Source organism: Macadamia integrifolia, chromosome 13, assembly GCF_013358625.1.
Source record: "Macadamia integrifolia cultivar HAES 741 chromosome 13, SCU_Mint_v3, whole genome shotgun sequence".
Classification (NCBI taxonomy): Eukaryota; Viridiplantae; Streptophyta; class Magnoliopsida; order Proteales; family Proteaceae; genus Macadamia; species Macadamia integrifolia.
In genome coordinates this window covers 18,155,201-18,166,680 of record NC_056569.1, presented here as the reverse complement: position 1 = coordinate 18,166,680, position 11,480 = coordinate 18,155,201, and the positions used below count along the sequence as shown (strand labels likewise).

At 34.0% G+C, this 11,480-nt stretch overlaps 1 protein-coding gene across 3 annotated transcripts; it reads right to left on the bottom strand.

Moving 5' to 3' along the window:
• Window positions 1-630: 630 nt before the first annotated feature.
• On the bottom strand, window positions 631-3,915 carry LOC122059556 (putative receptor-like protein kinase At4g00960). Of its 3 annotated transcripts, none has more exons than XM_042622406.1 (7): window positions 2,855-3,915; window positions 2,636-2,746; window positions 2,397-2,548; window positions 2,084-2,294; window positions 1,728-1,965; window positions 1,417-1,564; window positions 631-1,330 (listed from the first exon to the last, which is right to left on the bottom strand). In XM_042622406.1, the coding sequence occupies exons 1-7, from the start codon at window positions 3,615-3,617 to the stop codon at window positions 1,031-1,033; spliced, it is 1,923 nt and encodes a 640-aa protein (XP_042478340.1). In that variant the 5' UTR covers window positions 3,618-3,915; the 3' UTR covers window positions 631-1,030. The 3 variants fall into 3 exon arrangements, with proteins under 3 accessions (XP_042478340.1, XP_042478339.1, XP_042478338.1); XM_042622405.1 differs by having other exon boundaries at window positions 2,397-2,557; window positions 2,636-2,743; XM_042622404.1 differs by having other exon boundaries at window positions 2,397-2,557; window positions 2,855-3,914.
• Between the last annotated feature and the right edge of the window lie 7,565 nt (window positions 3,916-11,480).

Sequence of the window (11,480 nt, the reverse complement as noted above, 5' to 3'; positions counted from 1 at the left end):
TTTTCAAGTTACGAACTTGTGACCAACATGCTACAATAGTGCAAAACTAGACCCATTTTAATTGTGATTAATTTTTTTAGACTAATGAGATAGGTGTGAGGTCCACTATCATGTATATCGTCCTTTTTTTTTTTTTTTTACTGCGACATGGTAAGTGACGAAACATTAAATCTCTTTTCTACATAAGAAGGTGGGAAGAAGCTTATGGGCTTGATACACCTTAAGGCTTAAGGGCACCCCATGAGGCTGAAAGAGTCCACTAATTTTTTAGAATAATGAGATAAGTGTGAGGTCCACCATCATGTATGTCCGCCTTTTTAAAGAAGCCTATGGGCTTGATACACCTTAAGGCTTGAGGGCACCCCATGAGGCTGAAAGAGTCCATGAAAACCAATGGCCATGGCAAGCAGTTCTTGCAGGATCAAATTTGCAGCATCAAAATAGTGCTTATAAGCTTTCTGTGAGTCAGTTATGTTGGGAAGATTAGTTCTCCTAAGGATACCAGTAGTGCAATAGGAGGCATAGCAATCACCTGGCTGAGGATCCATTTGGTTGTAAGAATACCATATATATCATTCCATCCGGGGTAGAGAGGTGAGGCTGAGTGACTCAACCTGAGAGAAACATATCTTGCAACATTGAAATCCAGATTCTTAATTATGAACACAATATGGCTCCAAATTCAGAGCAAGAAAGGGACTCACAAGTTTACTCTGGTGACCATTCATTACAACTATAACTGTTCAAACTTACATTTCTTTTTTCTATTTACAATTTGACTGGAACATCTGATCTGAAACTTGGTATGACAAATAAGTAATCCGAATCGAATACAAAAGATCTCAAACACAATCATATATGTTCAATGTGCAGGATCTGTGGGCACTTCAATCATAGAGCCTTCTCTACTCTACTACATCTGAAGCCCCTGGAATTAAACATTTTAGCTATATTCACAAGAGGATTCTTGGCATCAATATTGAAGCCTCCACCCCATAGGAAAGTAGAAACAGACACTCCACCCTTACTCTCACCGAACTGTGACATCAGAAATATTAATTGCATTTACAGAACAAATGACAGTGGAAGATTGATCAGTTTGGGTAATGACTCTTCCCAGAGCAAATGCGGGTTCTGTAGGCAAGGGAAGATCTCCCCAATCGCTTTCTAGCATAACGATGACATCTGACATGGTGGGTCTATCTTCGGCGTCTCGTTGAACACACAAAAGCCCAATCTTGATGCAATTTAATACTTCTGTTCTTGAGTAGGTGATCAACAATGGGTCTATGAAATCCGCGGCTTTGCCTTCATTCCATAGTCTCCATACCTATGTAATTGACATCTAATAACTTAGAAATTTTCACTTCTAAGTTTCTAGTTTTAAATAGGATTCCTATTAAATAAAAATCTTACATATGCTAAGAGGGTTTGACCATGCTCCTTAAGGTAGCTGCTGTTTCTCTTCCCACTTATGATCTCAAGCAAGATTACACCAAAGCTGAAAACATCAGACTTCACAGAAAATATCCCCTCCATTGCATATTCTGGAGACATATATCCACTGTTTGAGAGGGACAAGTTGAAGTGAGATCACAGCATTGAAAATCTTGAATTGTTAACTAGATGATCAGCAAGCTAGAGCATATGGTTTTAGCCAATTTCCTGTTCATAATTAAACTACCAATCTTAAGTCAATAGTTAAGATTAAATAGGATAACACTTACAAGGTTCCAACAACTCGTCTAGTGTTAGCGATGATTTGATCTTCGCAAAAGATCCTTGCCATGCCAAAGTCTGAAATCTTTGCAGTCATCTCTTTATCCAGCAAAACATTGCTAGGTTTGAGATCTCTGTGAATGATCTTGAACCGCGAGTCCTCATGGAGATACACAAGCCCACGAGCAATTCCATCGACAATGTTATATCTTGTTCTCCAATCAAGTTGTGAGCTCTTAATAGGATCTAAATCATAGAAGAACGAAAATGCAGGTTGCGATTAGTCCTGTGTTGCACCCTGTAGAAATGTTTTCTTTGGGGGAAATAGCAAATTTAGTTAAAATATGAAGGAAAAAGACCAAACCAAAGATAAAAAAATCAAGGCTGATGTTGGGCATGAACTCATAGATGAGCAGCTTTTCCTCTCCTTCTAGACCACAACCTAGGAGCCTCACAAGGTTCCGGTGTTGAAGCTTTGCAATTAGTATAACTTCATTCTTGAACTCCTCTAAACCTTGCCATGACCTCCTTGAAAGTCTTTTAACTGCTATTTCCTTTCCATCTGGTAATATGCCCTATATGAGTTTCATTCACACCAGTTTGTTAGCATAATATCAAATGCCTAAGAAAGCCACAGCAAACCAATCCTGTTTTCAAATTGAAGATGTTTTCATTACCTTATAAACAGTTCCAAACCCACCCTGTCCAAGCTTGTTTGTATCTGAAAAATTGTTAGTGGAAATTTTTATAGTATCAAAATCAATCAAGGGCAACTCCGATAAATCGATTTGATTCTGTTGTGGTGTCGTCGTCTCTTTCATTTTCTCATCTGCAAAAACTGTAATCAATTTTAAGTGATGATATGTTGGAAGGATTTTCTCTTATTTAGTGTTGCAACTTAGATACATGTACTCACCTCCTTTTCTTCTCTTCCTTCTCCAAAGGTAGTAGGCACAGGAACCAGCAAGAAGAACTAGTACAGGTACTATTACACTAATTACAATTATAACAATCCTTCTGCTCCCTCCTTTCAGATGAAGAAAAACAGAGGAAAAAAATAATGAATTAGGCCTATTTCAATCGTTACATATCTCAATCTTCAAGTAATTGGACATTACAGATATGAATTACTTACCAGTTGTAGATGAAACTTGAAACATCAAATCACAACTTGTATCAAGAATCATTCCTCCTTGACGGGTAGAATAATATCCTTTGAGGTCTCCCATGGCATCTCGAAGGCAATTTTCGCAGTCATTACGAGATATATCCCAAGTACACTGAGCCATACCAACTACTATGCCAATTCCTGGGGCTGTAGCATTTCTAGTGGAAAACATAGGATCAGAATTCTGTGAAGCAATCTGGCTAATAACTTCATTCAACAAACCATTCAAAATCTGGTAGAACTTTTGTGGGTTCGACACATTTGGCTGTAGATCATTCCAGGGAGGATACTTTCCAGCATAAACCATTACAGAGAAGAACCTCTGATACGAATATCGCAATTGGCAATTTTCATACCAGATAATCGCATCTTCTTTTAGAGGACAAGAAGATAGGATTTCTACACTTGCTTGCTCCACACAATTCTGGCAAACACTGCTGTTGACATCACCTCTACAGAGAGCAAGCCCATAGACTTGGTTTGTGTCATTGCCCACTGAAGTGTTATAAAAACCTCCTGATATGGAAGTGTTTGAAGAAAGAGACAACAGAAGTAGCTTAAGATTAGATTCAAAAGTGCTGTTCTGTGCATATTGGGCTGGATTTGGGCAATAGGAATAGAGTGGAGCTGCTGAACAGAAGCCATTAATTGTGATTACTAGTAGGCAAGAAAGAATTAAGAGCAGAGTTGGAGGAGAATCTTTGACAACCTTCCTACCATGAAGAGACATGAGTGAGAGGAGTTGTAAAGGTTGAAACTCAATAGAGAAGAGACTCTGAAATTGAAAGAGATTCAGAACAGAGGTTCTGAGACACTACTAGCAGCACATGTTGGAATTTTTCTAAAATTTTGGTGGAATCTTCCCTGAAATTTCTCATTGTAGCCAAGGTGGAAGAAAGCTAGGGAATTTCCTTGCTTCCATTGTTGAAAACTTGAAGATAAGGACAGGATGAGATCCAAGGTGAGGTTGGTCCCCAGGAAAGGGAAGGGAAAAGACAAACTAAGGCATATGCATATACAATGACCAGAGTCACCAGATATAACATATAATATGAACCCTATCACATGCGGTTAATGTATGATTAGGTGATGATATATGCATTTTTGTTTTCATAAATACCCTTCCATGCACTGTTAATGAAGGATGAAATTTTGCTGCTACCAGGGTTACAGGGCTTTTGTACCATCTGGGCTCGTAGTCAAAGAGAATCTCGAAGTAAATTTTGGAAAATATAAAAACCTAGGAAGATATTTGTGAACCCAAAAGGGAAGTGAATTATTTCAATTTTTTTTTTTTTTTTTTTTTTTTTTTGTAAATACCAGATATAAGGCTGTTAAATGGTTCGGTTTCAATGTAAGTGATTTGGTTCAATTAGGTTTGGAGAATTTTTTTTTTAGGTAAAATCAAAATCAAAACATTTAATAAACGATTTTAGATGTTGAAACGTTTAAACCGTTTTCTTAAGTTTTCTAATTTTTTATCCAAACAGCTTATTTACCTTTAAATTATTTTATTGAAATATATGTAAACTTAACATTGAATTGAATAGTTTATTATTATCTACGTTTTTTTTTTTTAATTGAAAATAAATATAAACATAACATTGAACGACTTAAACTTATTATGTATATATTAATTGGTTTAACTGTTCGATTCAATTTAAATCATTTAATTAAACAATCTCAAGTTTGAAACCAAAATTAAACTATATATTAAACAATTTCACGATTTCAATGTAAATGACTCAATTTTAACAAATGAATTCAATTTGGTTTTAACAACCTTACCTAGATAGCAGCAAAAAAATTTCATAAAGGAAGCATCTATAAAGCAAAAAATAACAAATACCATCACCCAACAAACTAATGCTTTAAAAAATAATTTCAGAAAAAAGACATAGCAATTGACAGAGGTCTTTTTCTATGATTAAAAAAAATGATTTCAGAAGAAGACACAACGAATGGCTGAGGCCTTTTTTTTTTTTTAATAGTTTTTTATTAGAAAAGGGTTCCGAATAAACAATGGATAGAGCAACTTGTGTTTTGGCTATGCATTGACAGTCAGTAATTTTCAAATGATTTGTTATGAAAGCATTTGTATTTATTTATTTATTAATTTTTTGTTCGAATGAAAAGCACTTGTTGGCATGAATCAGGCCTTTTCTCTAAAGACTTTTTATTTTCACTAAAAGAAAAAAAAAAAAAAATCTAAAGACTTTTAAATGTCCTAGTACTTTTGAAGATGCTCTTTTTCCATGTTAGCCTATAGGGTTTCTGTTTTTATAATTAATTTTTTCAATGACCTTTTAAGCCTTAGATCGTGCGTCAATTCACGTAATTCCCAATTCAAGGCAACCAAGGATGGATTAAAAGATATTGAAATAATTATCCTCTCATGTCTCTCACTGGAGTTCAAAGACAAGTTTTTCTCCTTTATTTTCGGGCACAACATTCAAAGGCTACATGCCATTGGATGGAAAGGAACTGCAGTAGGTATGAAAACAGCAGCAGGAATGCGAATGAGGTAGTGAAAGCTGTGTGTATGGCACTGCAGGGGGTGTCGCGTTTGGTCCCAGTGGTGGTCAAGTCGATGAAGGAGTTGATGATGTCAGTAGCTTTGAAATTGCTGAGAGCAAAGGCAGTGCAAAAGAAAATTGAAGAAATTCACTGGGAGCATCCTCCTCTGGGCTGTTACAAAATAAACATCGATGGATGTTCTCTTGGAAACCTAGGGAGGGCAGGTGCTGGAGGGACTGTTCGAAATCACCTAGGGTGGGTTTTGGCAAGTTCGCTTTCCACATTGGTAATGCAACTAATTTTGATGCTGAGTTTGAAGCCTTCTTTGAGGCCATTTCTATTGGTCAAATGTTGAATTTAAATTGGATTCAAATTGAATCTAACTCAAAGGCATAGTATGGTGTGTCTCTCACGGTATAATTCCATGGAAATTTAAACAGAGATGATATAGTTTTTTGATGTTTTTAAATTCCATAAGATGGAGCATTCGTCACTGTTATCGGGAAATTAACACAATGGCTGACGGAATGGCTAAGCATATGGCTGCAACTGGGATATCTTATGATTGGGATGTTTCACTTAGGTTCTCAATTTCTAACATTGAATGGGATGCCATGGGTAAACCACGGTTCAGGTTCTCTTGAGCTTTGATTTGTGCTATTGTTCTTGTTCTTCTTTGCTACTGGCAATGCCGAAGGTGGAGAAAGAATGAGAAGTTTGTGGGAACCCTCTAGGGTATTTGTAATTTATTATTTTTTATCATTTTAATATATTCTTTTGCTGACCTTAAGAAAAAAAAAAAAGAGACCAAGCTAACCCTCAGTCAGGATGGCTATGTGATTTGTTCCAGAGCCTTGTGACTATTTCTTTTCTTTTGCATTCTGATGGTATTGTTAAATAATATTATGAAGGATAAACACTTTATTTCAATAGTTGGTGGGTTAGTTAAGTGGAATAAGATCCTCTCCAATGCGCTAATGTATGACATGATATTCTCACATGCTGTGACTAGTGTTTTGTTCTTTAATATATTTTTCATTTCTATAAAAAATAAATTATATTTGAATCATTGACTTAAAAATTTCTGTATTCTTTTGGCAAAGAACAAAATTATAATTATTCATGTTTAGGCTGCAAGACTTCCATGGAGTTGGCAAGCAACTCATTCATGTTTTGCTAAAACTTTCTTAATTAGCTTAAAATAAAGAAAATCTGTTAAGTGGTCTAATTATGTGAGCATTAGTAGTAGTGATCCACCCATATCTTACACAAAGTCTTCATGGATAAAACCAAGGGTATCAATCAGTACGGTTTGGTTTTGGGAATTCAAAAAAACTTTACCATACTGATAACAAGAATGCATTTAAGTTTTTTATTTGATATCAAATATGGTTCCTTAAGCCCTTACGGAAAGGGAGAATTCTACACAAAATGCTAGATCTTCTCACAAAAACATTACTAAATTCAGGGGTTCAGCCCATAAGGCCGAACATGGAAAGATGCAGGATGCTAAGAGTAAATTTGGCATCTTAGTCCATATATTATTGATTCAATACAAAAACAGACAATTTGGTTCAATACATATCGGACAATTTTGCCTCAGAAAGTGGTACCCTACTAAATTGAGGAAGGATTTCTTTTGTACATACCAAAATTATACCAATTCTTTTTCGGTTCTGTTTGTTATAGTTTTAAATAGTTGGTTTTAGTTCTAAATTGACATTATTAGATAAAACTTACATCTGCTTATGAAAATTTTATCTATCATGACAAATCAAGAATCCCTTGAGTGGTCTAATGTTGTATACAATACTTGAATTTTCAATGTGAATATTTCATAGTTGATTCTTACCCTTCGAAGACTATGAGAATAATAAAAACATTTGTCGATAAAGGATCATCCTAAGATAACCATCTCATGATTATTAAGAACAAATCAAATCAGATGATTTTATTTCTCAATCTTTCTGAGCTGCTCCTATGAAACCAAGGTTGAAAAGATTAAAACTTATGTATCTTCAAAATCTACAATTTCAAGGGACACGTGACTTGCAGGATTTTTCAGTTATGTACTCTAATCAAGACTTTAAAGCCACAAAAATAAAAGTTCATAGTGGGTTATAAAGTTGGCATTTTTCAAAAGAATGTATAGTGAAAAAAAAGAAAAAGTTTCACCTTATCACATGGTAGGGCGAGACAATTGGGACCCACTATTAAATTTTGGCATGGAGCAACCTCAAAAGAAAGACCAATCCTTGGTCTTGGTCAAGTGACTACTGTAGCCACTTAGATGGAAAAGCGTTTGGTGGAGGAGAGTTACTTTCATCACTAGTTAAGGAATAACTTTTTGTTTAAAAGAAAAATCAAACTAATATGCCTCGATTGCTTGCTTGACTTACAATCGTAAATTAACTACATTAACAAGAAGAAATCATTGATCAAAAAAGAAAAACAAAAGGAGAAGTTTTCCTTCACTGTGCCATCGGAAGGGATGAAACCACCCCTTCCCCAAGTGGCCTCGGTAAAATTTGATCCATATTAATTTCTATCTTATGTCAAAGAATTAGCCTTGATCGTTTATTTCATTTGAAAATTTAAAAATAATTTAATCATCCTACCTTATAATATAATATAAAGCTTTGAATAGATTGTAAATAATCACCTTGAACATGCCCTTCTGGAAAATGTCCATAGTGAGCTTTTAAGTATTTAGTTATAGGAAAAAAGTTGGGTATGCCGTTGATATCATGTATGCTGGCATCCATTGTGTCTATCTCTCTCTTTCATTTTTCTGAAATAACTGTCATATCCTTCTTAAATGATACTTCATCATGTGATTTTATTGGTGCTATCTCCTAGCATACTTGATATCGGAAGCATACCTATCCCTCTCCCTTACTTATAATATTCATTTTATCCCTTTTATAATAGTATGTACATATAAACATATTTTGTATAAATAATAGAAAATCGACTCACCATTAGAGGAATTTAAAAAAGAAGTCAAGTATATCAACCAAAAGGTCAAAAATAATAATAATAAATTCGAGCGTACAATTTGGTGGTGCATTTCACTAAAGGACTTTGGATTGTTGTGGACTGGACTTGGGATTGAATCCTGAGTTCACACTTCATCTTCTAATCCTCCCGAAAAAAAAAAAAGAAAAAGAAAATAGGAGGGGGCCAGACCAAGTGCTCGAATATCATCATTGCGATGCTTGGGAAGGATCATAATGTATGTAGCCTTTAGCTCCAAGTACACACTTCTTAAGAAAACTGGAAGTACATTTTATAATGAATTATGTTAACCCTCTACCATAATATTAGTAACTTCCATGGATTATATTAGTCTAGCATTGTTTGTTCCTTTGTTTTCCTATAGAAAAAGCAAAACAAAGAAAAATAAAAAATAAAAGAATTTTTTGAATTGATAAAACTTTTCAACTGATTGCATACATTGACCTATTGCAGATTTTACCATACAGAAATTAAGGAGGTCCATTAATTCCAATCATAAACCACTTAAAAGAAAAAAATTCCACACAAATCATTGCAAAATGTTAAGATTTTATTTAAAAGTGATTTCAATCATGCAATACACCGTGCTCTTTCTTTTTGCACTGCTCAGTAATAAAAAAAATCTCAATTATAAATGATTTTATAAATATATTAAAATCACAAATGGAGAATCAAATTCGTAAAGAAACACAAAGGATACTTCCTTTAATAAAAGAGGAATCTCACCCAAATTATGCTTTGTATTTTTCTTTTTGGTTCTTTTAGGGTGGCATATGTTGTCAAATTATTTTCATTTCGTATCAATTTAAGTCGTGTAGAAAGTGCCTTTAACCTAACCAACCAATTTGTTAACCAAATATAACATATTATGTCTATAGTAAAATAGTTTCAGGTCAATTAATTATTATATTGGATATCCTGTTGAATTTATTTCATATGCATGAGTTGTTTTGGGTATACATCTTTAGAAATGACAAGAAAGACTTAATTTTCAAACTTAATGCATAGAAATACATAAATCAAAACACTATAAACTATATATTTCATCAACGATAAGGTATTAAATGCATGACATATACTTTTTGTTTTCTAAAAGTATAAAGTTGAACCAAGGTAATGTATTGTACAATCTATCAGATGGGTTTTATTATTTTCTCTCTCCTATTCTGATTACATGATTTCCATGTGGATGACAATGTTTCTCACACCATTATTGGTGGTGTAGGAGATTCCCTCCCCACCCCACACACACAATGGTGGGCATGGGAAATCCTTTATATATATATTTAAAATAAATAAGAAAAAACAAAGACTACACATTGTCACAGTATCTATACATTTTCAGCAAAAAAAAAAAAAAAGTCACAGTATCTAAACATCATTTTAACATTATCAAATGGCATTTCCTAGTCATTACCTCGGTAATATTTTTAACCTAAAAAACTAACAACATTTTTAAGCAAAATGATGGGAAAGTAAAAAAAAAAAATGCTCTATTTTCATATGGAGAGGTATTGTAATCTATGGCTAAGAATTTTTGTGAATTCCTTCAAAAAACTGACAGAATTCTTCATCATCACTCTAAATATTGTCCACCTCCCATTCTTTTTATTTTGCTTATTTTATTTTATTTTATTATTATTATTTTTTTTTGATAGGTAGGGAGGGAAATAGGTAACGGTCAGGAGGTTAAAACTTGAGACCTCCTAGTGGACATGGGATTTTTGTCTTTGTTCATCTTATGTAGAAGTTTCATCGCTGATGCCTCATCATCTCTTCCTGTCTTCAAATAATTAGTCTGAAGTAAGATGTATGTTCTTTTATTTATTAGAGCGTATGTCAATCCAAAGATGTTTTCTCCTAGTAGTTGTTACACCAAATGGGTTGTGCCACACCTTTAACCCTAATCTAACCTGAGCCAACTGTTTATTGACAATGTCAGGTTATGTTGAATTTCACTCAAATCCAAATCTTGTAATTTTATTTTATGGTTGTACTAGATTGGCATGCCGTGTTGGAAATTGCAACCCCTAGTTTCAATTTATATATAGTTCTTGGTTATGCCTCCATGCATATAACATGCATAGTCAGGAATTTTATGACAAAAAAATTCCCCTTTTGCCTTTGCCCCACTTGCATCGTTCTGTGCTCTGTAAGATTCCTGATCAGGAATAAGATTAGATCTAAAGATATTCTTTACATAATAAAATTGGAATATTTATGAGTTACCTTTACTAGCTGGCCATGATGGTGTCCTTCAAACATTCTTTTGTTTAGTAATGGGAGCTTTGCATGTTGCATCTAATATGAGGACGATAATGCATATGAAAAGATATGAAAAAGAAAAAGAAAAGTAACTCAGTGCACAAGACTTCCGTTACTGCAGGGTTTGGGATCAAGGTAGATGTTCTACACATATAAGAAATAAATTTGGATGTATCAACTCTTTTTCTATATTTTGGATCCCCTTGCTCTCTTTTTGTTGTATATTATCAATTTGGATTTGTCTTGTATTTTTCCTTCAATTCTCCCATTTTCTTGTTCCCCATTCTTCTTTGCTTGTTTCTCCCCTCTCCCAATTTTCATGTTCCCCCATCTTTTTTGCTTGTTTCTTCTTCCCACTCTCTTTTTTATTTTTCGCTTCTTGACATGTGCATTTTCTAAGATTGGCTTGTTTTGTCCCACACTTGTAGGGCAGGCTTCTGATGGGTAAGGCCTTTGCCCTTGTTTAGCTGGCTTAGGTTGCCTGTTAGATTTATTATTCGTTTATTTTAATATAATTTTCATTCACTCAAAAAAATAAAAAAATAAAAAATCATATTTTTTTTAATAAATAATAAAAACCCTATATGATACAGATACACCAAAATTATCACTAGCCCAATACAACAAACACTAGAAATTAAAATGATTGGGTAGAGATATAGTTGGTATTATAAAACTCCAAAACAAAAATTCCTAAACAGGAAATGGCATAAAATGTTTGGCTTTAGATTTGTCAAAATGCAGTTGATTTGTTTGATAAAATCACTTTAAGATGTCTGAAACATCGTTAAAA